General features: G+C 47.2%; 7 protein-coding genes across 7 annotated transcripts, besides 2 other annotated features; 3 read left to right on the top strand and 4 right to left on the bottom strand.

Annotated features, from left to right (window-relative positions):
• Window positions 1-55: 55 nt before the first annotated feature.
• N7518_003547 (transcriptional regulator family TF) lies at window positions 56-865 on the top strand (the record flags this gene model as incomplete). The annotated part of the gene is made up of 1 exon (XM_057184474.1): window positions 56-865. The coding sequence occupies one exon, from the start codon at window positions 56-58 to the stop codon at window positions 863-865; it is 810 nt and encodes a 269-aa protein (XP_057045924.1).
• Window positions 866-1,353: 488 nt separating this feature from the next.
• N7518_003546 (uncharacterized protein) lies at window positions 1,354-3,052 on the top strand (the record flags this gene model as incomplete). The annotated part of the gene is made up of 4 exons (XM_057184473.1): window positions 1,354-1,473; window positions 1,539-2,647; window positions 2,707-2,815; window positions 2,870-3,052. 4 exons carry the CDS (start codon window positions 1,354-1,356, stop codon window positions 3,050-3,052), a joined length of 1,521 nt encoding a protein of 506 aa, XP_057045923.1.
• A 1,840-nt stretch (window positions 3,053-4,892) lies between these two features.
• Window positions 4,893-8,568, bottom strand: N7518_003545 (uncharacterized protein; the record flags this gene model as incomplete). Its single annotated transcript, XM_057184472.1, has 3 exons — window positions 4,893-7,239; window positions 7,297-8,424; window positions 8,489-8,568. 3 exons carry the CDS (start codon window positions 8,566-8,568, stop codon window positions 4,893-4,895), a joined length of 3,555 nt encoding a protein of 1,184 aa, XP_057045922.1.
• Window positions 8,569-9,640: 1,072 nt separating this feature from the next.
• On the top strand, window positions 9,641-10,867 carry N7518_003544 (esterase/lipase family protein; the record flags this gene model as incomplete). Its single annotated transcript, XM_057184471.1, has 4 exons — window positions 9,641-9,723; window positions 9,774-10,008; window positions 10,059-10,127; window positions 10,199-10,867. 4 exons carry the CDS (start codon window positions 9,641-9,643, stop codon window positions 10,865-10,867), a joined length of 1,056 nt encoding a protein of 351 aa, XP_057045921.1.
• Window positions 10,868-11,400: 533 nt separating this feature from the next.
• Window positions 11,401-11,445: a sequence feature (Protein overlapping with rRNA (N7518_003543, KAJ5801475.1) was converted to a misc_feature.).
• Window positions 11,446-11,550: 105 nt separating this feature from the next.
• Window positions 11,551-11,712: a sequence feature (Protein overlapping with rRNA (N7518_003543, KAJ5801475.1) was converted to a misc_feature.).
• A 1,217-nt stretch (window positions 11,713-12,929) lies between these two features.
• On the bottom strand, window positions 12,930-13,425 carry N7518_003542 (uncharacterized protein; the record flags this gene model as incomplete). Its single annotated transcript, XM_057184469.1, has 2 exons — window positions 12,930-13,316; window positions 13,372-13,425. 2 exons carry the CDS (start codon window positions 13,423-13,425, stop codon window positions 12,930-12,932), a joined length of 441 nt encoding a protein of 146 aa, XP_057045919.1.
• Window positions 13,426-17,338: 3,913 nt separating this feature from the next.
• N7518_003541 (F-box protein) lies at window positions 17,339-18,040 on the bottom strand (the record flags this gene model as incomplete). The annotated part of the gene is made up of 1 exon (XM_057184468.1): window positions 17,339-18,040. One exon carries the CDS (start codon window positions 18,038-18,040, stop codon window positions 17,339-17,341), a length of 702 nt encoding a protein of 233 aa, XP_057045918.1.
• A 1,563-nt stretch (window positions 18,041-19,603) lies between these two features.
• On the bottom strand, window positions 19,604-23,225 carry N7518_003540 (valine--tRNA ligase; the record flags this gene model as incomplete). Its single annotated transcript, XM_057184467.1, has 4 exons — window positions 22,968-23,225; window positions 22,771-22,917; window positions 20,665-22,680; window positions 19,604-20,610 (listed from the first exon to the last, which is right to left on the bottom strand). The coding sequence occupies exons 1-4, from the start codon at window positions 22,996-22,998 to the stop codon at window positions 19,604-19,606; spliced, it is 3,201 nt and encodes a 1,066-aa protein (XP_057045917.1). The 5' UTR covers window positions 22,999-23,225.
• Window positions 23,226-23,475: the final 250 nt, after the last annotated feature.

Below are 23,475 nucleotides of genomic sequence, written 5' to 3'. Positions count from 1 at the left end.
CATAAAAGGCTCACTAATGCAATGTCTAGACACTATCTGGGGATGACCAGGGGCAATGTTTAGCCACCTCCGCGCAAGCCGCCAAATCATTATCCAATTAGCCAATAGCTCGTTACCGTCAAGCATCAATGACAACGGACGCCTGTTTGCATTTGTGTTGGAGATATATCGCTTTTTCATTCTCAGTAACAATATCGTCCCCTACGGCTCTATCAATCGCCGAACCGTGCCTCAAGACACATTCCTCGACGGCATCCTCGGCACAATGAACCATTTCGACACATGGGGAGTCGTCTTCGGCGACACCCATGGCTTATTCGAAATTCTGCCTGACATAGCAGTTCTTGCCGCCCGACGTCTCACAGAGCGAACCCCTTCACAGGCGAGCTTAGAGATGCACCTAGCACTCTACGCCCGAATAACAGAATATAAACCTCCAGATTCTGCAGTCACTGGCCAGAAATCGCAGCCGCAACGAGATACAGCACTCAGTCTCTGCCGGGAGGCTACCCTCCTCTACCTCAGGACCGCAATGGTCCCAGATGCATCAAATGACACTGTAACGTTGGCGAAAGTACAGAAGCATATCGACAACATCATGCTATACGCAGAGCAGGCCGCTGGATCACCTTATGAGACTATATTCCTGGGTCCTCTGGTTATTGCAGGCTCCTGCATGTTGCGAACTGAACAACGACAGTCACTCCTAGATGGCCTGCGGTCTAACAGATTCCACATGCAGCACTGCTTGCAGGCTGCTTTGCTTCTTGAGCAGCTTTGGAATGACCTGAGTGGACGTGTATTCGGGCCATATGGATTAGCAATTACCATGCGCCGTCGTGGGATCAACCTAGGCATTGCATGAATAGGATGCAAGAATTCTTTCCGCGAAAAGCAAAAGCTACGAAGACACTCAAGCGCAAAAGACTTGTCACGATTCGGGGCAAGGGATAAGAGACTTGCGATCTGGAGTAGATGGGCGGGCGAAGCACCTGGACAAAAGTAGTGGAGATCCAAAACCCCATCAGACTGGGCTTCCTCTTCGGCCTCGATGCCTTTATTGAAATTCACAAGTTGGTCCAATAAGTCTTTGAGAGCAGTCCGCTTGTTGACAAAGCAAGCCCATTTGGAATGTGAAACTTGAACCTGAGAGTGCCTGCAACGTGTACACTAACGGGGCCCGCGGGGACCGATGACCCACATGGTGGAACCCTATACCTTATCGATTACCGCGTTTATCAGGTCTATAATATCCTCGAACACGATGTCCATATCCCCTCCCGTCTTCCCATTCATTATTACGTGATTTCTCGTTCCCCATCCTCGATTGTGCATATAGGAGAACAATCGACAATGAGTGCTAAAGGAGTCAAGGAAGTCGAGCTGTCTGGCGACATCGACTTCATCAAGACTCCTGCAGCCAAACCTGCGAAGCTCCAGACCGGAGAGGACTGTGGAATTGCTCTGACAAACGTGAGTTCATGCCATTGACCTCCCTCCTGCCTTCAACCTGGCTAATCCCTCCAAATAGTTCCCAGCCATTCACAATGCCCGCGGATGGCCCCGGAAATGAAAGCTTCTCGAACCTCCTCCTAGGCGGCGTCCTCGCCGGAATTCCTACAATTCTTACCTACCTGCTCAATGGAGGAAAGAAGACATTTTTCTTCCTTTTAATCCTTCTCTTCCTTCCTCTTTTGGTTGTATTCTGGTCCTGGAAATCCAGCTGCAGCCCCCGCACCAACGAAAAAGTCAAGCTACCCGGACGACCCATTGAATATTACTTGACCTTCAAGCGCGAAGCGGATAAAGCGAAATGGCACGGAAACAACAAAGTTCCCATCCAGCGATTTGCGGAAATGTACCTGGACGGCTTGGTGGATTTCAACGGCGACGCACTCGAGGTGATGGAATACCGTCACGACTGGGCAAACTTCTCTTTTACCTTGGGCCTCTTCAAGTTCATCTTTTTCACCTTTTTCAAGGACATCATCTTCCACACCAAAGCCCAAGATGAGGAACAGATCCGTCCCAACTATGATCGCGGTAACGACCACTATGCTTGGTTCCTTGGCCCTCGCATGATCTATACCTCTGGCATCATCTCAGACCCGGAGAAGGAAGAGACCCTCGAAGAAATGCAAGATAACAAGATGGCCGTCGTCTGCGAGAAGATTGGCCTCAAGGAAGGCGAGACCATGCTAGATATTGGCTGCGGCTGGGGAACCTTCGCCAAATTTGCCAGTCTCAACTACGGCGCTAAAGTCACCGGGCTTACTATCGCGGAGAATCAAACCGCTTGGGGCAATGACGCTCTCCGCAAGGCCGGGATTCCTGAACAACAGAGTCGTATTCTCTGCCTCGACTACCGCGATATCCCACGGACAAAATATGACAAGATCACGCAGTTGGAAATGGGCGAGCACGTTGGTATCCGGAAGCTTACCACGTTCTTCCGCCAGTGTTATGATATGCTCAATGACGATGGTGCTATGTATGTTCAGCTTTCAGGTCTGCGTCAGGCGTGGCAGTACGAAGATTTCATTTGGGGTCTGTATTTGAATAAGTACATCTTCCGTGGCGCGGATGCTTCAACTCCTCTGTGGTACTATGTCAAGTGTCTGGAACAAGCTGGATTCGAACTTAAGGGGTGAGTTTTACTCAGGTTCTAGGACTGTTCTCGCAAGTGCATTTACTGATAATGACCAGCATTGATACTGTCGGTGTGCATTACTCCGGTACCCTCTGGCGATGGTACCGGAACTGGATTGGAAATGTGGAACCGATCAAGGCCAAATATGGCCCCAGATGGTATAGAGTAAGTTTTCCCCCGTCTACCATAGTACTTTCCATGAAACCTAACATGCCCTAGATCTGGGAGCTGTTCCTCGCCTGGTCCGTTATCGCCTCTCGCGAAGACATGGCCACCTGTTACCAGATGGTTGTAGTCAAGAACCTGAACTCAACTCATCGTATTAACGGTGTCTCTTCTCAATTCGGCCTGGCCGGTGCTCTCGCCACGAGTAAGAAAGCGGGCAAGTCTCAGCTGCATTAGGCGGCTTGCCGTCATGGGCTGCCGACGTGATGAACTTCCAGACGCAAACTTCATAGGTTGCGCGATGGATGATGCCAGAGGTTTGTTGTGAAAAGTGATTATCAAATGTAAAAAGCCAATAAGCCACTAAGAGGGGGGCTTTGCGTAGCATTAGAAGTGAAATCAGTCGCTTCGCTATGCAATGACTATCTGGAGACCTTAGACTGTCGAGATCATTAAGGGAGTACTCGTTATGTGGCTGATGTTATTCGGAGGTGTACGGAGTAATGAAATAACATTGCCAAGAGCGACCTATCCTAATTAGGTTAGACGACTGTGCCAGTAGTGATTTTCGACTACAACATACAATGTTGTATGCCAACAATTTGCAGGACCCTCTCATCAACTACATGCATTATATATTTCTCTCTAGTTGTATGTCAAGCACATACGACCATAGGGTGTGGAAAACAGGGCTTCCCGTCCGCTCAGCCGTACTCAAGCCACACGCCGGTGAGTTAGTAGTTGGGTGGGTGACCACCAGCGAATCCTCACTGTTGTATGTTTTTTGTTTTGTTTTATCGGTGTGAATGAAATATAGCAATATCATATGTATTTGTCTTGGGTTCCGTTGTGGAAGTCTATAATAACTTTTAGGTAGTGATATGACCACCCCCCCCTTAGATCTGACCACCCCCCTGCCTGAATTTTCAGTCACCGCCTTCTTAATTTGGATACCGCTTTTATAAATAATATTAGACTGCAGAAAGTTACCGCTTTGTAATCTTTTCTGCAGAAAAATAAGCTCTGCACTTTCCGGCCGAAAAGTCATACAATAGTATAAGACGGGAGATACCTGTAATTTGTATAAGCCCCTAGCAAAATTAAGTCACTTTTGTCACCTCCAATTTTATACCTATCCTTCTTGTAAACTATACAAATGGTAGCTCGGGGAAGGAGCGAAAGTACAACTAAGTATGGTAATCAGTTTGCAGGATCAATTTGTAGGGTAGATCAATATAGAGTCAATGAAATGTACGATTTTTTCTGATCAAAATGTATGTCTTTTTTATTTTTACTATATAAACCAGAAATGGGCAGAATATATGGCAGAAAAAAAAAACAAAGTGTGGAAACATGACAGAATTATGGGTGGTACCTGATTAAGAAGGCGGTGACTGAAAATTCAGGCAGGGGGGTGGTCATATCACTACCCTAACTTTTTAGAGATTAAGCTTAACGAGACATACGAGCACTTAACGTATCTATCTGACGCTATGACCATCTAGGGGCAGAGATCACCTGACACAATGGTCACGATGAGATATAAGTCGTCTTACCATCCTACCCACGGCTATAGTCTATAGTTTTCAGCTATTATATGTTCCCCTCCAGTGCTACGCCAAGTACATACGACCATAGGGTGTGGAAAATAGGGCTTCCCGTCCGCTCAGCCGTACTCAAGCCACACGCCGGTGAGTTAGTAGTTGGGTGGGTGACCACCAGCGAATCCTCACTGTTGTATGTTTTTGTTTTTGCTACGTGAATCTAAGCAGTGTCAATCATGACGACGCTACGCTTCATGTCCTGTGAGTTTGGGATACAGGTATGTCAGCGTACTTGACTAGGTAAATCAGTGAATGCTGCCGACCGAGAGAGTTATATATAGGGCCCGAGTCGAAGATTTTCTTTGAAATTCATCATGTTGATAGCTAGACTCTCGGCCTTCCAAGTATATTTATCTCCGGTTGATATACGAGGTGACGACAAAGATGTCGTAATACATGGGAAAATATTAATTAGTAGAACATCAACTTCATCAATAGTAACACATCAAAGGGACTAGTTAAGCATGCTATTTCTACCATGTCTGCGTATTATGCAAACGTTTGATTCGCAGATCCTCAACGCCATTTGTGACCGAGCCATTTTCTGTAGCCTCTTTGTAGTCATTGCTGTGAGCTCCCTCTGTTAGGAGAATGATGCGATCCGAGATAATCTTGTAGAGCGGATGCTCTGTTGTTAACCTCTTTTCTGTCGCTTCCAACGCGACTTGGTAGGCATTGATTGCCTTGGCTTGCTCCTGCTTTTTCTCCCATACCTTGCCCAAACTCCACATTCCGGTAGCGTAGTCGGGGTGCTCGCTACCTCGAAAAAGCTTGATCTTCTCGATGGTCGTGATAATCAGTTTCACAGCTTCGTCTAGGCGACCCTGACGAGAATAAGTTCGAGCAAGTTCCCCGCAGCCTATCAAAACCCCAAGGTGATCTTCACCAAGGCTTCGTTTACCAGCGGCGATGCCCTCAATGAGAATATCCTCGGATTTTTGCAACTCTCCCATTTCAGTGTATATCTTCGCTAGGTAGCATAGCGCCCAGAGAGTGTAGGGGTGCTCTTTGCCCATCTGGGCCCTGCGGCCGTTATAGACTTCCTCCATCAAGGATATTGCGTCATCAAGCTCTTTTAGATCATATAGGGCCATCGCCAGATTGTTCTTCGTTTCGAGGACCCTCAAGTCACTCTCCTCCAGACTTTGTATTCGAATTTCCAGAACCTTCTGATGTATGTCTCTACTCTCTCTAAACCGGTGCCAAGAGCCTAATGTGACACCCAAGTGATCAAGCGCTTTGAGCGTGTCGTCATCTCCTTCGCCGAGGTGTGCCTGCATTTTCTCGGCAGTTTGTTGCTGAAGTTGAAGAGCTTCACAATATTGTCCACTGAGCCAGAAAGAGTGACCAAGGGAGTCCATAGCCAGTAGAGTTTCACGATGATCTGGTCCTAAGAATCTCTGCCGCGACTCGACAACCTGTTCTTGCAAGGCTATGGCTTCTTTTAAGCGCCCTAGACCCCAAAGTATACTGGCCAATCCTAACATCGTGGTTGTTGTCTTTGCGTCGTTCGGGCCGAAAAGCGTAACCAGCGACTCCTTTGCCAGAAAAAGGTAATATACGGACTTCGAAAAATCACCTTTCTCGGCGTGCAGAATCCCACACTTTGCAGCGTTTTGAATCATCTCTCGAATTGAGAACAGTAAAGTGGGCTGGAACAGTAACGTAAATCGACGGTATTTTCCAATGTGTAGCCCAGAGAATTCTCTAAACTCTATCGGACAGGCCTCCAGACATTCGTTAAGGTGAGGAATTAGACTCCTCCGAAAACTAGTGTGGGACTCCCCCGTTTCCATCGGAGGGAGTGGTATGGAGGCCATGAGTGTATGAAAGGAAATTATTGCCCAGAGGCTCCTCTCCTTGGGAGGTATGCGGTCTCTTGCCCAAGCATGGACCAAAGGATGTAATGAGAAACTCTGTTCGTCATTTTCATATGTTATCAATGAGGACGAATACAACTCGCGAAGAGCCTCTCTGATGCACAATGGATGCATATCATCCGCACTTTGCTTGAGTATTCGGGGAAGTGCCCGAGGTGGTCTGAAGCGACTGACAATAGCTTGTACAAATCCTTCCTGAAGGGATCTGGTTGGATATTGACGCAACTGGCTTCGCTCAAGGCTCATGCCTCTTTCGAAGATGTCAACTCGTATATTATCAAAGTGATAGAAGCTCACAATGTTGAGGATCTCCACTGCATCCTGACTTGGGATCGTATTGTTGGACACGATGTGTTGGAATGAAAAATCAAATGCCGAATAGATATCATCATTCTCGACTTCCCCACCGACAACATCTTCAGTGTTTGAAACGGATTTTCTTCTCTGGCGATTTTCCAAAAAGCGTCTGTAGAACCCGAGGTACTCTTCTAAGTTGCATATTTTGTTGTAAATTGAGTTGCCCGCCTGAATGACTGCAAGGGCCAAATATCCCAGTGTCTTGGTAATCTCATTTGCTGCCGTTTCAGAGGACAAATCCCACGGCGGGAGAATATCTGCAACTTTCATGAGAAGGTGGAGAGCATCTCTTTGCTTAAGACCTTTGACCTCCATACTCCCAACGTTACCTTGCCTTCGAAGGCTGGGATTTCTTGTAGTTACGAGGATATGACCTCTTTCTCCAGGCACAATGAGGTTTTCGAACTTGAGGCCAGGCTTGTCCGCGTTATCGATTATGAGCAACCAATTCTTTCGAGCTTGGGAAAGAAAATGTTTACCAGAGTCTTCGGTGGCTTCGAGACCCCCCATACGTCCGATTTTACAGAATGATTCTTTCGCGGTCTGGGCCGAAGTTGCATCGATAGTAAAGATTGCCCAATAACTGAACAAAGCATATGTCAGTAAGTGAGAATCGATATTTAGGTGTTCAAATACTTACTGTTGTCGGTTACTTTGGGCATATTTTGCGGATATTTGTGTCTTCCCAGATCCCCCAATTCCATAGACGACAAATCGCTTTTGCTGTTTATCCACCAATGTCTGGTCTTCTGGTTCAAAGGCACCCTGGAGTGTGTTCATGATGTCCTCCTGACCTATAAAGTCCATGGAAACAGTGCATGGTGGGTGGAAATATTCATTTTGCAAAGAGGCTTCGATAGCTTCGGTATTGCTCTCCGTGGGGATCGGGACTTTGTCCGGAATTTCAAGAAATAGGCCCGTTAATTCACGGGCTTCATTTCTTCGCATCCGCATCATTGATTCCATTGCCTCTTTCCATCGGTATGTGACAATTGCCGGCGCCGAGTAGCAGTACTTCATCAGGGCAGATATAACTGTCCGATAAGCAGAGTCAGATTGGTGAAACTTCGTCATATCTGAGTGGTTGGAGTTCGGAATTCCACATCTTTCTGTATCATACAAATGTGGAGCGGCAGAGGACGGGTCTACCATAAACTCCGCGCCGCTCGTAAGCTGTGTTCTCAACCCCTCCCAAAAAAGGTACATGTGAACCTTCTTCATGAGTGGAGCGAACTGATTTGTGATGACGTCTAAAGTATGCACAGTGATTGGCATTTCAGGCATGCTAATTCTCTCCTTCGCTCGGCGGGTTAAGAAGTTTGATGTCGATGTCGATGTACTTGAAGCAATCCATTTCCCAACATCGATCTGATCATGGGGGGTGCTGAAGAACAGAATGGCAAAAGTCGAGATATATATAGCATTGAGGTGTGATGTGAAATGGGATGTTCGACTCGCTGAATGAACGAGCGCACTCTTCACGATGATGCCTCCGAGTCCGTGACAGATAAAGATGACAGGTCGCCTAGAAGCATTTTCTAGGCTCCTCTCGCCCTCCAAGTCTGCCACTAGGGTAGTTGCTTGACTTTGAACTCTGTCCATGAAGTCTTTTCCGGTATAAAGGGAAGGACTTGCGTCATAATCAAATGTGAGAACTCGGGCATTATGGATACTCCGTGGCAGAAGGTCTCTCAGCCACAAAGTACCCGTTTCATGATGTGTCCATGTCTCTAACGAGTTTTTCCCCAAGCCATGGACCGCGACGATACTATCAAATCCTTTGTTAGCGATGTAATACGCCCAACTCCAGGGAGAAAATTAGGATTTCTCACTCGACACCACCATTCTGATCCAAATCTGCCGCACAATGGCTGATGTTGTGCGAATGAAGCACATGAAGGCCTAGTGGCATCGCGTAAGGTTAGATTTCTGATCGTTCTTTACAGAGAGACATGTATTGACATAGTGATGATAAGGAACTAGACTTCTAACCGCGTGCGGAGTTCAATGATGAGGGAATTGAAAACACCCGGGCACATGCATACATAGAATGTATTCTGAGGCACATGCACGATCGACCCATAAAGGTTGTGATCTGCGTGATTACGAGCCTATCACATGACAGGAAGGGAGATTTACCGCTTTCTCCACCCTTGTCTTATTCTCGTGTGATATAGCTGCATTAGTGCTTACACAGTGCATCTCGCCTATGAATTGGGCGCTAACAGCCACCTATATTGGGGGTACAATATACAAAGCTTCTTCCCAGCCCCCAAAGCCTTCGAAATCATAACACAAGAATTAAGAAAATATGATTGAGAAGTATATGATCTGGGCTGTCGTCGTGTTTATCCTAGTGAGAAAGGGTGAACTTGTTGTTTATTCACAGTACGTGAATTCAAGGAAAAATAATATATACGGCCCTAATGCATATGAATTTCGTTCTGAGCGATGGGAAACCGGCGAACTTGACAATATTGGCTGGGCCTACTTTCCTTCCAGCCGCGGGCCCCGTCGATGCTTGGGGGAGGAATTTGCTCGAATGGAAATAAATCTCTTACACAATCGTGAGGATGCTACAGACATTTCCGCAGATTATGTTGGCGGCGGGAGAGCCAAATCAGCCTGTCGGAACCGAAAGACAGCGACTAACATTAGTTCTCTCGCGTGCTGAAGGCTGCAGAGTGGAAGTCCTTAAAAGATAGTCATTGGGATGGTAGACAGCCACACACCTCAAGAATCAGGTATCGCGATATGCACCCCGTACAAAGCGAAGTGTCTCACCAATTATTTTTCATTCCACTAGTGTGTACACTAATGCAGTACAAATTGGGCCACACTGGCGAGATACCCAATAAAAGGCCATTGGTAAGGTCCCTCATGAGGGGTCAGAATAATACCAAAATTGCACTTCAACCTACCTTGACCAACTCTCAACAACACTATTACTCCACATTCGACACTCAACTTCAAAATCCATGACAATGAGTCGAAACAAAGAATTTCCGAAGCAAATTTACGGGATCCAAGAGTTATATCGACCGTGTGGGGAGCCAGTTGAGGTTGAGTGAGTGTTTAGTTATCATTGGAATGTTGGATCTCGTTGACAATAACTAGCATTGTTGCCGTCCATGGGCTCAATGGCCATGCGACAGGGTCATGGACATCCAAGCCGCAAGGAATTTGTTGGCTGAGCAACGCATCTTTCCTCCCGAGATACATTCCTCGTGCCCGAGTTTTAGTATGGGGCTATAATGCGAGCATCTTTTCACAGAACGGAAAGGCACCCAGCACAGACAGGGTTTTACAACATGCGCAGACATTAGTCTCTCAACTAGAGGCTGATAGGGATGTAGGGAACTGTCTGAGTCTATATGAATGAAGCCCTGCTGACAGTTTTAGCTCGAAAATGCAGCGGAAAGGCCCATCATTTTTATATGCCATTCCCTAGGCGGCATAATCGTGAAAAGAGTAAGTTGTTTAGGATTGCATACAAGGAAGTTGTAAAGACCAATATTGTTCCCTTGGCTAACCATGAATAGGCCTTGGCGTATGCAGAGAGTCGCGTTGGACTCGCTCACATCCATTCAATCTACGTTTGTACATTTGCTATCCTCTTCTTCGGCACCCCGCATCAAGGATCCAGCAAAGCGAATATCCTTAGTAGTCTTCAAAAGATTATATCAATTGCAACCCCCAGAGCCGCTATAGACCTTGAATCAGGATTGGTCAATGCACTCGAGAAGGAATCTGAAGTCCTGCAAAACATCACCGACCAATTTACACCGCTCATGTCCAACTTCCGCGTCTTTTTCTTCTGGGAGCAAGAGAAGACTGATCTCAAATACAAAAGAGATTACATCGTCACTGAGGCGAGTGCAGCTCCAATAATTGACAACACTGAAAGGTGTGGCATTGCTGCGGATCATCAAAGAATGGCCAAGTTCGACAGCCCATCCGATCAAGGCTTTAGAACTGCAGTAGCAGCACTACGGCGCTATGCACGAGAGGCACCTAGCATGATCCAGAGGAGGTATCAGAGGGCCGTGAGCGTGCGACGGGATGACAGAATGATCGAGGCTGCGGAGTTGCTGGAAACAATTCAACCTCATACTTTGGGTCCCTACCAAAGCCCGCCGCGTTATCTTGAGCCTGTATACGGTGTTTTTCAGGGGCATTCTCGTGATTCTCTCTCTAAGCACTCGTTCTGAATTGAAGGGTCCTCAAAGGGTTGGAATAAGACCCATCCTTTGCGAACCTTTACACAATACGTCTGGTCTATGATATGTGTGTACGCAGGCAAGTTGTTGCCGTTTGTCTTCAAGTTGTGTACTACTGTTATAATGGTTGAGTGGTATTGAATATTTCCTAGTCTCATATGTTCTTGCTTCTTTCCCCGTTCTCACATTACCGAATCCTGAGAGATACCCATACATCTGTAGATGCTGTTGACGAAATTCGTGCAGCGTAATTTACACTAGACCTTAAAAAGAACGAAGGTTCTTGTTTAGGGCCTAGAGGGCCATATCCCATTCTTGACAGCTGTTATACTCAATGGATTTAACCAGGTGAAACCCCAACCTCGGGGACTGCTAGAGTACCTGTTGCGGGATATGGCGTTTAATTTTTAAAACATACCTCTCTTTAGTACATAGTACTAGACCCAGACCACATAGGGTACAGAGTCCAGACACTAGGTACGCAATTGAAACTTTCAGACTTTAAATAAACCTACGCTAAAGTATCTACGGCCCGGGCCGTGACGGAAGGGTTGCAGGGTTATTTGTACGTATGTATAGTGTACATTATTATTATTATTATTACACTTGGGTATCAATGGAAATTCCTGGGTTTCGGATCGGAGGGGGATTATAGACCAATAGCACAAAAATAGCAACAAGGAAAAACATACAACAGTGAGGATTCGCTGGTGGTCACCCACCCAACTACTAACTCACCGGCGTGTGGCTTGAGTACGGCTGAGCGGACGGGAAGCCCTGTTTTCCACACCCTATGGTCGTATGTATTTGGTATAGCACTGGAGGGGAACATATAATAGCTGAGAACTATAGACTATGTGGGATAGTAACACGGCTTATGTCTCATCGTTACCATTGGGTCAGGTGACCTCTGCCCTTAGATGGTCATAGCGTCAGATAGATCAATATATCAAGTGTTCTTATGTCTCGTTAAGCTTAATTCCTAAAATGTTCTGTTGTACTCCGTACTCTATATGGAGTTCCACAACGGGGCCTAAGATGAACATGCTACTATTACTATATATAGTGAACAAATAAAAAGCAAAAACATACAACAGTGAGGATTCGCTGGTGGTCACCCACCCAACTACTAACTCACCGGCGTGTGGCTTAAGTACGGCTGAGCGGACGGGAAGCCCTGTTTTCCACACCCTATGGTCGTATGTATGAGCTTACCAGTAGAAGAGGATTGTAGAGTCACAGGGTGGTTAGAGAGCAGTAGGTAGAACCCTCTGCATTGTCATACTTAAAGATGATTCGCATTTTTACAGCTCTAACACTTCATCTATCTTTTTACTATATTGGAATTAAAGTAGCTTATGACTTGAATCCGTCACCTGTTTGAGCAGCATTCAGCAGCATTCAGCAGCAAGTAGAAGTCAGTGTAGTTCTAAAAGGAGCTTGTGGAGCAAAATTGGACACTTTGACCACTATATCACATCAACAACCAAGGTAATTGACTAGGATCTAGGGGGCCCATATTCTGGCTGACAGAGCTCTGGGTCACCATATTCGCCCGTACTTGTAAAGTGATTCTTGGTGAGTTGAAGATATAGCATCTCAACAAAATAGCAAAGCTTTGGGTTCCATATCATCACGGCATATGCATATTCAAGGCCAGCGGGTAAATTCTACAAAGACGAAAGTCTTTGGCATTAAAAATTACTACGCTAAACCACATAACTAAGTAAGGACATTAAAATCTGACATGCCGAGGACTATATCAAATAAAACTTCCTTGAGGATATGTACAGAGATCAGATGAATTTATATTTGTACAGAGATCAGACGAATTGGTGGGGTGATCTGGGAATAGCATCATTTTTAACAATTGTGGACAAATCAGAGGAATTGATTATAGGCAGATCAGACGAATTGGCATATTTGTGGATAGATCATTGGTGTATGGTAGAAATATATCAGAACAACAAACCAAGCAAACATGGATACATGCAGTAATGGTCTAGATATCAAGTCTATCACCTCAACCACCAATATGCCTACCACGAATATTCTAAGGTTGGCTTGATTTTTCAGCCATTCGTTGAAACAATGCCGATGGTTCCAGGAATGTCTCTGCCCGGTAGCACTTTACACGCCCGTCATCGTCCTTCCGAACGGAGAAGACGGCAAAGCCTGGAATAGTGATTTGGTCGGTGTCTAGGCTGTCTCCTTTGACGAGATATCGGATGGTTGCGGCTTGATAGATACGAGGGGCGACGTAGTCAAAGTAGCGGATCTCGTGGGTCATCATGTCCAGTTGGCCGAGGACGGCTTTGAACATCTGCCGCACTTCGCTGCCCTTGATCACAGGGTTATTTGCATATTGCATTTCCACATCGTCGGTCATGAATTCATCAAGCCACTGATCGGTGTTGAGAGTAGCGCTCGCTCGGTGGAACTAAATGTCGCTGCAAGTTAATTGTGCTGCGATTTGCTAGAAGAAATAGCCTTACCGCTTCGAGCCATTTCAATACAGCGTCATCATCAAGATCAGGACCAACCGACATTGTGAAAGTGAAATAAGGAAGATTTAGGGTATGAGGACTTTGAGAATACAAAGCAAAATGAGCTTTGAAACCCCGCTAAATATCTAGTTATACACTTGGCCCCCAAAGACTGCTTATAAATTCAAGATCGACTAATATGGAAGAGTTCTGATTCACAGCCTATCTCCAAAAGGTTAGACTGTGCTATCTATTTTCTCCAATCACAGATCTATATTCATTTCCGTCTCAATATTGATTGATCTCTGCAGCTTTGATCATCGACACTGCAGTCGCAAGTAAATATTTGCTGTTTGGAATCCATGCTAATGTGACCGTCAGCCCTGGGAAACGCCCCGCGGGAAGCCAGCGGCCACATGTGACTTTCTTCCTCGTCAGCACGCCTAACGTGGCTGTGCTAGGCTGCCTGATCGGTTCTACGGACTTCAATGGATTTAGCTCACGTATTCCTGACTTATATTATACAGTCCTGCCATTCCGGGTTCAAATCACAAATTTAAAACAAAGCGTCCAAATCAAGGGAGAGCTCCATCAGCATGGAGGTCAACGAGGACGATCCTCCACGGTGTGTTATTCGTGACTAGTCGAGTCTAATTTTAGTCATATTCTTACGTCCCATAGGAGAACTTCTGGAATATTTATTCCTGATAAAACAAAAGAGTCGGAACTACCCACATTGGATTCAAGCCCTCCGTCGGCCTGTTCCGCTCATTCAGACACGACAGCTCCCTCGATAAGGGAAATTCAGGATGGCGATGCCGGTTTCCTCGTACACCAAGAATCCAACCATCTCACAGAAGAGCAATTGATCGATGAAGTACAAGGAATCTATACCGGGCTGGTGAGGGTGGAAAAGAAGTGCATCAAGATCGACAGGCAACAAACGGAATCGAAAGCTGAACTCTCACAGTCGCAATGGCAAGCACTGATCTCCTTACATCGCACACTCTTATATGAGCATGACTATTCTTTCTTGGGTTCGCAACATCCTCCAGGTGGGCCATATATGTTACAAGAATCGGACTCAAAAAGTTCTCTTTCCACTAATCGCGGGGTGCGCATCTTCGAAATACCTTGTCAACTGGCAGAGCATTCCACCGACGCGGTTGGGGATTACGGGGCAAAAAGAAACTTCATGAAAGAAAGATATGCCCTTAGCTTAGGATTACCAATAAGCCGGAATGCTACTTGCGAAATCACCATCGGCATGGGAACCAAGTGACGACTACGGGAACTGCAACTGTACCATTCCGGTTCAGCGGCGAAAAAAGAGGTGCACAACCTTGAATTCCAGCTTCTCCCCAACTGCATCCACGATGTGATCATTGGGAAGCCATTTTTGAAGCTCACTCGGACGTTCTCAAACGTTGCCAATTTCTATCGTCGTGTGAAAGAAAGAGTCGCCAAAGGTATCTCGCAGTTCCATCTGATATACCTTGGGGCATCTACCCCAATGTTTGAGGGGTCTATCAATGGTCAGGTACAGAGTGCTCTGGCTGATTCTGGCTCAAAGGTATTGATTATGGATGAGGCTTACGCACGAAGTATTGGGGTGCACATTCAAACTGGACATGAGTATCAGACAAGATTGAAATTTGCTGAATTCGGTCACTGACACGGCCGGTATGGCCTATGATGTTAAATGGCGTTTTGGCCATGATGATGAATTTACCTCACCTTACCCTCTTGACTTTCATATTCTGAAGAATGCACCTGCGATGATGACGACTGCGAAGATGAAGATGTGCTGATCTATTTTTTTGCCATTGATATTGATAAGAGAAAGAACCGAACGCAAGGTACGATGTCCACTGTCCACAATAACAGATTTTCCTATCTGACTATTCTCTCCTAGTGAATGTAACCTCCTTCTCTCTAGCCGATTTACGGTATCTAGAACTTGTTTGCCGCGGCGAAGAGGCAGACCGTATCTCTACACTTCCAGGAGCCAAGGGGACAGCTGCGCAAACCATCGAGGACAAGCAATGCGCTGAATGGGACCGGACATTCGCGGCTGTGCGGGCAAAAGATCAGCCGCAGAACCTACAACCGCTTTTTGCAGTTGCTGCGATGCAATCGACTACGTCCTCACATTTAAGCACCTCCAGAGTTCAAGGACCAAGACCAAGCGAAGCACATAGGAGTTTTCTAAAATTCTCGACTTGATTGAGGCGCGGCAATTTTGCTGGAAGGGGCAGTAGGGCGGTCGCCCGAGGGTGATCGATCCTCTTCTCAACCCGTCATTGTGCACTCAACCTTCTCGTCCATCCTCACCCCTCACCACCTACTAAGTTATACTACGTTAGTCTATGAGTCTCTATTCCATGAGACCTCATACATACGACCATAGGGTGTGGAAAACAGGGCTTCCCGTCCGCTCAGCCGTACTTAAGCCACACGCCGGTGAGTTAGTAGTTGGGTGGGTGACCACCAGCGAATCCTCACTGTTGTATGTTTTTTGTTTTTGTTCTTTGTTCTCTCAGAACTTCACCGCGGTCGTTGATCTATTTACTTTCCGGTCTTACTTCACTTTTGGGGGGATGGGGGCCCGGACGGACTTGGAAGAGTTCTTGGCCGGAGGCTACAGAGAAATCTTTGAGCCGCATCTCCTAGATCTAATCCCTAAGTACATCTGCTATTCATTTTGTCAACCGTATGTCTTCTGCTCAGCAACGAGGAAAGGAATAGAAAGGTGGGATGTGAGTTGATATACCTGACTAACCCTTACTTTCTCCTATTTGCAACTGAATTTCTTATTTTATAGTTCTTACCAAAGCTAGAATGAAGTCACCGAGTTCGAAGAGATCAGAAACATAAATTAGTTGTCTAATCTTAATGCTTGCACGGCCTGGCCTAGGCACTGCAATAGTAAAAACTGTTGATATTGCTTTCTCAATCACATCTAACGCATAAGTGTAATGTCTTCATTTCCATTCTCGTAATCGTGGGAAGTGCATATTGAAATCTCCCACACAGCCTTCTTTCCTCTCCCATTCAGGAATCCATCAACTTGTAGACACGACCCAGGTCCTGAACTTAGACAGTCTCATCAGGAGGCCACCTCGGCAGCGTCACACAACACATCTTCATCCCAGAACACGTCCCTTGTCCAGTCATCAGATCATCCGAGCAAAATCCCCAGGCTCTTTCAACCCGGCTATCCGGCAGATAGCCAAAATTACATTCCCATGTCAAGGTAATCCCATCGGCGTTGTTGACAAAGCAAAATTGAAACCAATTAGACAACTCCCACCTGAATTGCATAGGACATTGCATACGCTTTAAACGAGGCATGTGTTGGGCGGCGTAGCCTAGTGAGATGAAAAGTCGGTGGAATTGATCTACTTCCAGTAGCATTTGCTCGGGGTCGTCATCCCAGCCGTCAATTTTGGCCTGCTCATCGGCGTCTGGGAGGACAACGTATTCTCCTGTTCAATTAGCCACTGTCAGTGGCCATCTACGTGCTAAGTTGTGTGGAGTAATCACCTGAAGGACGCCAAGGGTCTATGAAATCAGCCTGCCATGTTTCCAGATATGGCCACCACAACGAGCCTCTCTCCGGTATTGGCTCGCCTTCTTTATTCAAAGGCCACATAAGGTCAAGTGGGAGGGTAGGATTTTCCAACAAGAGTACCCGAAGGCAGGTGCTGAAATCTCTCAAGTTGATTGCCAATCTGTCAACGCCTGAAGGGATGGCACTCAGGGTAGGCGGCTTGTTTCGCCCTCGCCTTTGACACCTAATTATGAAGGTAAATGTATGTAGGCTCCTGGGAATCACACTGATTAGAGAAGACATCGCTATATTGCTAGTATTAGAAACATGTCGGTTATAGGGAGGAAAGGGGACACAGTTTACCTGTCCTATCTTTTTCCATATATATCGAGTCAGATGGAATCCACTCGTAGAAGCTCAGCGTTACGTTTGTGACATTTGGACAGTGTTCGATGATTGTTTTCGCTGCTTTGGTCCAGATTTGATGATTCTGACCATCGTCGTTGAGAGAAAAAGTTTATCAATGCAGGGAACATGCGATAAACTTCCCACATCAGCAAATCGCACCAAGTATGGGGGAACCTCCTTTTGGGATCCATCTGTGTAGCTGTAAGCATAAATCCCTGCACACTCTTCATAGTATTCACCTAGGCGATATCCCTCAAGTCTTAGTTGTAAGGTGAGGCAGCCAGTCTGGCCCCATGAGGAAAGCGTTTGGAAAAGGCTAGCCATCGCCGTTTGGAAAGCTAGAACGTTCGGCTCCTTGGTAGGATTTGAGGTACTGTAGTCTTCTTCGTCTTTCTTTTTGCGTGTGTTCCAGTTTTGTGTGATCCAGTCAGAAATCTTGAATGGGACGAAGATATCATACTGCAACTTTCGGATCCAGGATCGCCTTATGGCATGAGAGCCGGATGTGAGTTTCTGAAACTTTGTGAGAGACATTCCTAATGGTTCCTCTTCTTTGTGGTCTTCGTCGCTGTAAACAAGCAGCTCGGAGTACAGGAGGGGCTCAAAAGCCATCTGCCAAGATCGGCATACAGAAGTACATGGGGCCAGGGAGGCGTCATCATCTTTCAGAAGCTTTGCGATCTGAATCAACAGTTCTGGGGGGAGGTTCGTTGCCATTCTCCTAGCGAGGTGGTTTGGTGAGGTTGAGTAGATGGACACCGTTTTGGTCGCCGAATTTATATACTTATGTATGTAATAATGCAAGAAATACTAAGAGAATAGAAGAGAATAGAAGAGCAAAGGGAGGGGAAATAAGAACGCACGATGAAGAAAGTGTTTGGCACTTGTACCTTGCTTTTCAGGCTTCCATCGGCTGTTTGCTTTACGACACCCTAAGTGTGGGAGATGGAATCTAGAATACTACGGATGAAAACGTAGGTGGTCTGGAAAATCTCTTGAGTTGCGTGGGGAGGAAAAGGAAGCTATCTGCTGGGACTAAATGGTTGTTGGGAGAGCGGAGAGGTCATGTGACCTCGAACACTATCTGTTGGTTTCTCCTTGATAAGCCATAGATACGCGGAATATAGCGAATGGCATACTCCGTAGTCCTTTTTTCGTTACCTAAATAGGCAATGGCCGACTAGGTATTGACATAGGGTTACCCGGGTTCAGCCACATATATCTAAGCCACAAGGGGTAGACTGTAATTTCAAGACCTGGTAAATACTCCTAAGCTTCAGGTTATTCTGTAGTTTTGAGCTTCGAATATGTGCTCGGCAGCATATGGTATCCATAAGTGAAAATGTATCCTCGATTCATATTGGGTCTAGATGGTTCCTATGCAGAGCAGAATACTCCGTTATTAAGAGCCATTGGGAGTCTCGCCGCTGTGGTTTGAATATTGCCCACTTTCGAATGTTGGAAGGTTGGCGAAACAAATTCGTTCTGTTACTCCGGACCTAAATAATTGAGAACAAAGTTATAGAGTCATGATGCCAATAATGGCCTTTCCATTCATCAATTGGCCCAAGTGGTCGAGCAGTTTCCTGGTCTAGCGGTTATGATTTTCCGTTAACAAATGCGATTCGCTGATGTTCCGGAAAGGTTCTGGGTTCGATTCCCAGGGAAACTATGTTTTTTGTCCTTTTGAATAGAGCAGAGGTAATTCTTTTTATTGAATCTTATATCGAATATAGAAAGTGCTTTTGTTTTTAGTATGCAGAACTACAACCTTTCTGCCCTAAATAATCGCGTATATTTGCTATATATTGTCCGCGCTGTATAACTTTGCTATGCCATCCGATGATATATATCGCCACATGGATGTGTTGGAAAAAGTACAGATGAAACAGCTATACTAAATTAATGGATTGCAATGAAATGAGATCTTGCAAAGATGTTAATATTATTGTAATACCAGAGAATTTAAGTTCGATAATCTCTTCGCACAGCGCATATATACGGACTGCAGAAAACATGCCGAATACACAATAGGAATATCAATGACAACATCGGATGCTGTTGAATGAAAGTGATTAATGACTCGTATATCATACATTAATCCGATGCACATCGCATCGGCTGCACCGGTTCTGGGCGAGCCGGAGTGCAGGTTACTATTGGAACACTCTTACATGGGTAATTACTGATTAACTGGGATACGACTCTACAGTGAATGCACGGTTGAAAGAGGGGGATAAATTGATGTATTTTGTTTAACTCTATCCAATGATGGACAATTTACTCCAGACGCAACTTCTCAAACTCCTTAACCTGCTCCTCGAGACGGGCAGCCTCGCCCTCAGCATCACGCAGACGCTTCTCCTCCTGCTCACGGACCTCGGCCTTGACCTTCTCCTTCCAGCCAGCGCCGTTGATAATACCCTGAGACCTGCGAACAGTCTCACGGGCCTTGGCCAGGCTAGCCTTAGCCTTCTCTTCCTGCTCTAGCGCAACCTCCTTGGAGACACGGAGGTAGACAGCGGCATCAGAGCCGACAGCAGCCACCACGCAGCCAGAGGGAGGGTTCTTGTTCTCCGGGCCGAGGTGAGACAGCTCGCCGAGGGTCTTACCACCCAGAGACTTGATGGTGGTCATCTCCCCAGACACGGTCTTTTCGCTGGTAGTGTTGTAGGTCTGGATGATAATATCACCCTGGGTCTTGACGTCGTACTGAGACAGGATCGAGCGGATGGCCTTGGAGGTGTTGAGAATAAGCTCGTAGGCGTCGGCGGCGGCGGGATCGTCGAATTCGGCGATGTACTCAGGGTACTTGGCCTTCATGATCGAGATGGTCTTATCACCTTCGCGGCGGGGTAGACGCTGCCACAGGTGCTCGGTGACGAACGGCATGATGGGGTGTATCAAGGTTAGGCCACCCTCGAGGGCTGTGTAGAGGGTCTGCTTGGCAGACTCCTTGGTTTCAGCCGAGGCATCATCCGCCAGCAGGTACTTAGAGTTCTCGATGAACACATCACACAGCTGGGAGTACCAGTACTGATAGGAGATCTGAGCGGAGTTGGAGAAATCACGCTGCTCAAGGACCTCGTTCATCTCCTTGGCGGCAATGTTGAACTTGTGCAGAATCCAGCGCTCGGAAAGGGATTCATGGCCAGTCTTCTTAACACCAGCCTGGGGCTTGAAGTCATCGCCAAGCTTGCCGAGGACGAACTTGGTAGCCTGGTAGATCTTGTTACAGAACTTACGGTAGCCGTGAATGACCTGGATATCGAAAGCAATATCACCTCCTGCAAAATACGATTAGTAAATGGAATCAAACAAGGACATGAGATGAAACCTACCACCGGTGGTGTAAGAGACAAGGGCGAAGCGGAGAGCATCGGCGCCACACTCGGGGATACCCTTGGGGAAGGCCTTCTTCTGGTATCTGGTAGCAGCAGCAATCTCCTTATCGGCAATGTTGCCCAACTGCAGCTTGTCGTGAAGAGTCTGCAGCTGAATACCCTCCATAACATCCAGAGGATCGATAACGTTGCCCAGAGACTTGGACATCTTGCGGCCATCGGAATCTCTGATGAGAGAGTGGCAGTAGACCTCACGGAAAGGAACCTGACCAGTCATCTTAATACCCAGCATGATCATACGGGCAACCCAGAAGAAGAGAATATCCCAACCAGTCTCCAGAACAGAGGTGGGGTACAGGTTCTCGAAGTCGTGAGTCTGGCGGGGCCAGCCCAGAGTAGAGAAGGGCCACAGGCCAGAAGAGAACCAAGTGTCGAGAACATCGGGATCACGGACCAGAGAGAACTTCTTGCCGGGGAACTTCTCCTCGGCCTTCTTGCGAGCATCCTCCTCGGTACGGCCAGTGACCCAGAGGTTACCGTCACTGTCATCGCCCTCCTCGCCTTCGATCTTGACGAAGTAAGCAGGAGCCTGGTGTCCCCACCAGAGCTGACGGGACAGACACCAATCGTTGAGGTTTCGCATCCAGCGGAAGTAGCTCTTCTCAGCGGACTCGGGGCGGATAACGATATCGCCATTCTCAACGGCATCAATGGCAGGCTGAACCAGGCTTTCCATCTTCATCCACCATTGCGGCTTCATTATAGGCTCAATGACATCGTTGGACTTGGCGCAACGAGGCACTTTCATGGGGTTGTGCTCCCACTTGACGTACAGACCTTTCTCCTTAAGGTCCTCGATGACCTTGTAACGGGCATCAAAGCGCTTCATGCCGGCAAAGGGACCAGCATTCTTGTTGAAGGTACCATCGTCGTTCATGACAGAGATGAACTCCAGGTTGTGGGCCTTACCACGGTTGAAATCGTTAAAGTCGTGGGCGGGGGTGATCTTGACGGCACCAGTACCGAATTCGGGGTCGACATCGGTGTCAGCAAAGATAGGGATCAGACGGTCCAAGAAAGGATGGCGAGCGTTCTTGCCGATCAAATGCTGGTAGCGCTTGTCGTCGGGGTGGACGGCAATACCGGTATCACCAACCATGGTCTCAGGACGAGTAGTAGCAATCTCGATACGCTCGGTAGTTCCATCAACCTCGTAGCAGAAGTGAGTCAGAACACCGAACTCGACCTTCTTGTCGTAGCCAGGCACATCGAGAAGTGTGCGGCCCTCGATTTCCTTGTTCTCGACCTCAAGGTTAGACAAAGAGGTGTTCAGAGCCACACACCAGTTGACCAGGCGGTTGGCACGGTAGATAATACCCTCCTCGTGGAGGCGAACGAAGGTCTCGGTCACAGCAGCTGACAGGTTGGGGTCCATGGTGAAGGCCTCACGGCTCCAGTCGAACGAACCACCAAGTCTGCGCAGGGCGTTCTTGATGTTCTTGTGGTATTCATCTTTCCAATCCCAGATCAAGTTGACCATGGCCTCTCGGCCAATATCGTGACGGGTCTTCTTTTCCTTCTTCCACAACATCTTCTCGACGACGCTCTGAGTCGAGATACCGGCGTGGTCCATTCCGGGAAGCCACAGGGTAGTCTTGCCCTTCATTCTTTGCCACCGGATCATGGTGTCCTGGAGGGCGTTGGTAAGGGCATGGCCCATGTGAAGAGAACCGGTAACATTGGGAGGGGGAATGGGGATGACGAAGGAGCCTTCCGGCTTAACCTTGCCATCAGGTCCGAATTCGGGCTTGAAGAGATCACGCTCCTCCCACCATTCGAGACGACCGGCTTCGATGGAAATGGGATCGTAGGCATCGGCGGTCTTGTCCTTCTCGGGTTTCACCTTCTTCTCGACTTTGGGAGCCGCGGCCTTGCTGGCGGCAGCCTTGGCCTTGGCCGCTTGCCTCTCTTCGAACTTCTTGTTCTTTTCGGCCTTCTTGCGTTCCTTTTCCACTAGTAATCACCCACAGTATCAGCAAATGCTCATTATATAAAAACGACTTCCGAGGAAAGGTCCGAATATAGATCTTGGTGGTAACATACACTCTTTCTCGGTCTTCACCTTGGGAGCGCCGGCCGGTCCGCCCTGCGGATTCTGGGGGGCCTTTGCGGCAACATCGGCGAACTCGGCGCGAGTCTGTTCGTCGACCTGGGGGGTTGCACTAGTCACGGGAGCCGTAGGCTCACCCGCTATTCACTATAAGCTTCTGCGACATTTGAGAATGAGTCATGAAACTCACTGGGGGTTTGGGAGGCAGAGTTTTGAGCCATCCTGGAGAATGCACGATAGTGAGGAGTAAATCTCCAAGGCGCCGATCGCGCCACGAATCGCCGGATAAGTATCTTGAGAGATGGAGAGGTATAAGGAGGGGTGGTTGTGCGAAATGCGGGCAATTAAATTTCCAACGCTGAATGAACGAATGAGAGCGCGGGGCTTGGTGGGAGGTTCGGTGGAGTCGGCGGGCAGGTCAATGAAGCGCGTTTATATGAGTCAACACTCATTGGGTATTATTGGGTATCTTATGTTCCTTTCTTCGCGTGTTCTTTGTTGCAATTCGTCTTTTCTTGTATTTGTTCGGCCAGGACGACATCGCGATAACCCTCACGTGATACGCTGGAGCCAACGGGTGATCTGAGGCTACATCTATAAGAACCGGATTGGAAGAGGAAGATTGGGATTATTTACTGAATTGTATTTACTGAATTGGAGGTTATTCATACTTGATATCTGTTTTATGGTCTGAGTCT

This window comes from Penicillium psychrosexuale (genome assembly GCF_028828465.1).
Source record: "Penicillium psychrosexuale strain IBT 29551 chromosome Unknown utg000002l, whole genome shotgun sequence".
NCBI lineage: Eukaryota > Fungi > Ascomycota > Eurotiomycetes > Eurotiales > Aspergillaceae > Penicillium > Penicillium psychrosexuale.
This window is presented reverse-complemented; position numbering and strand designations above follow the sequence as displayed.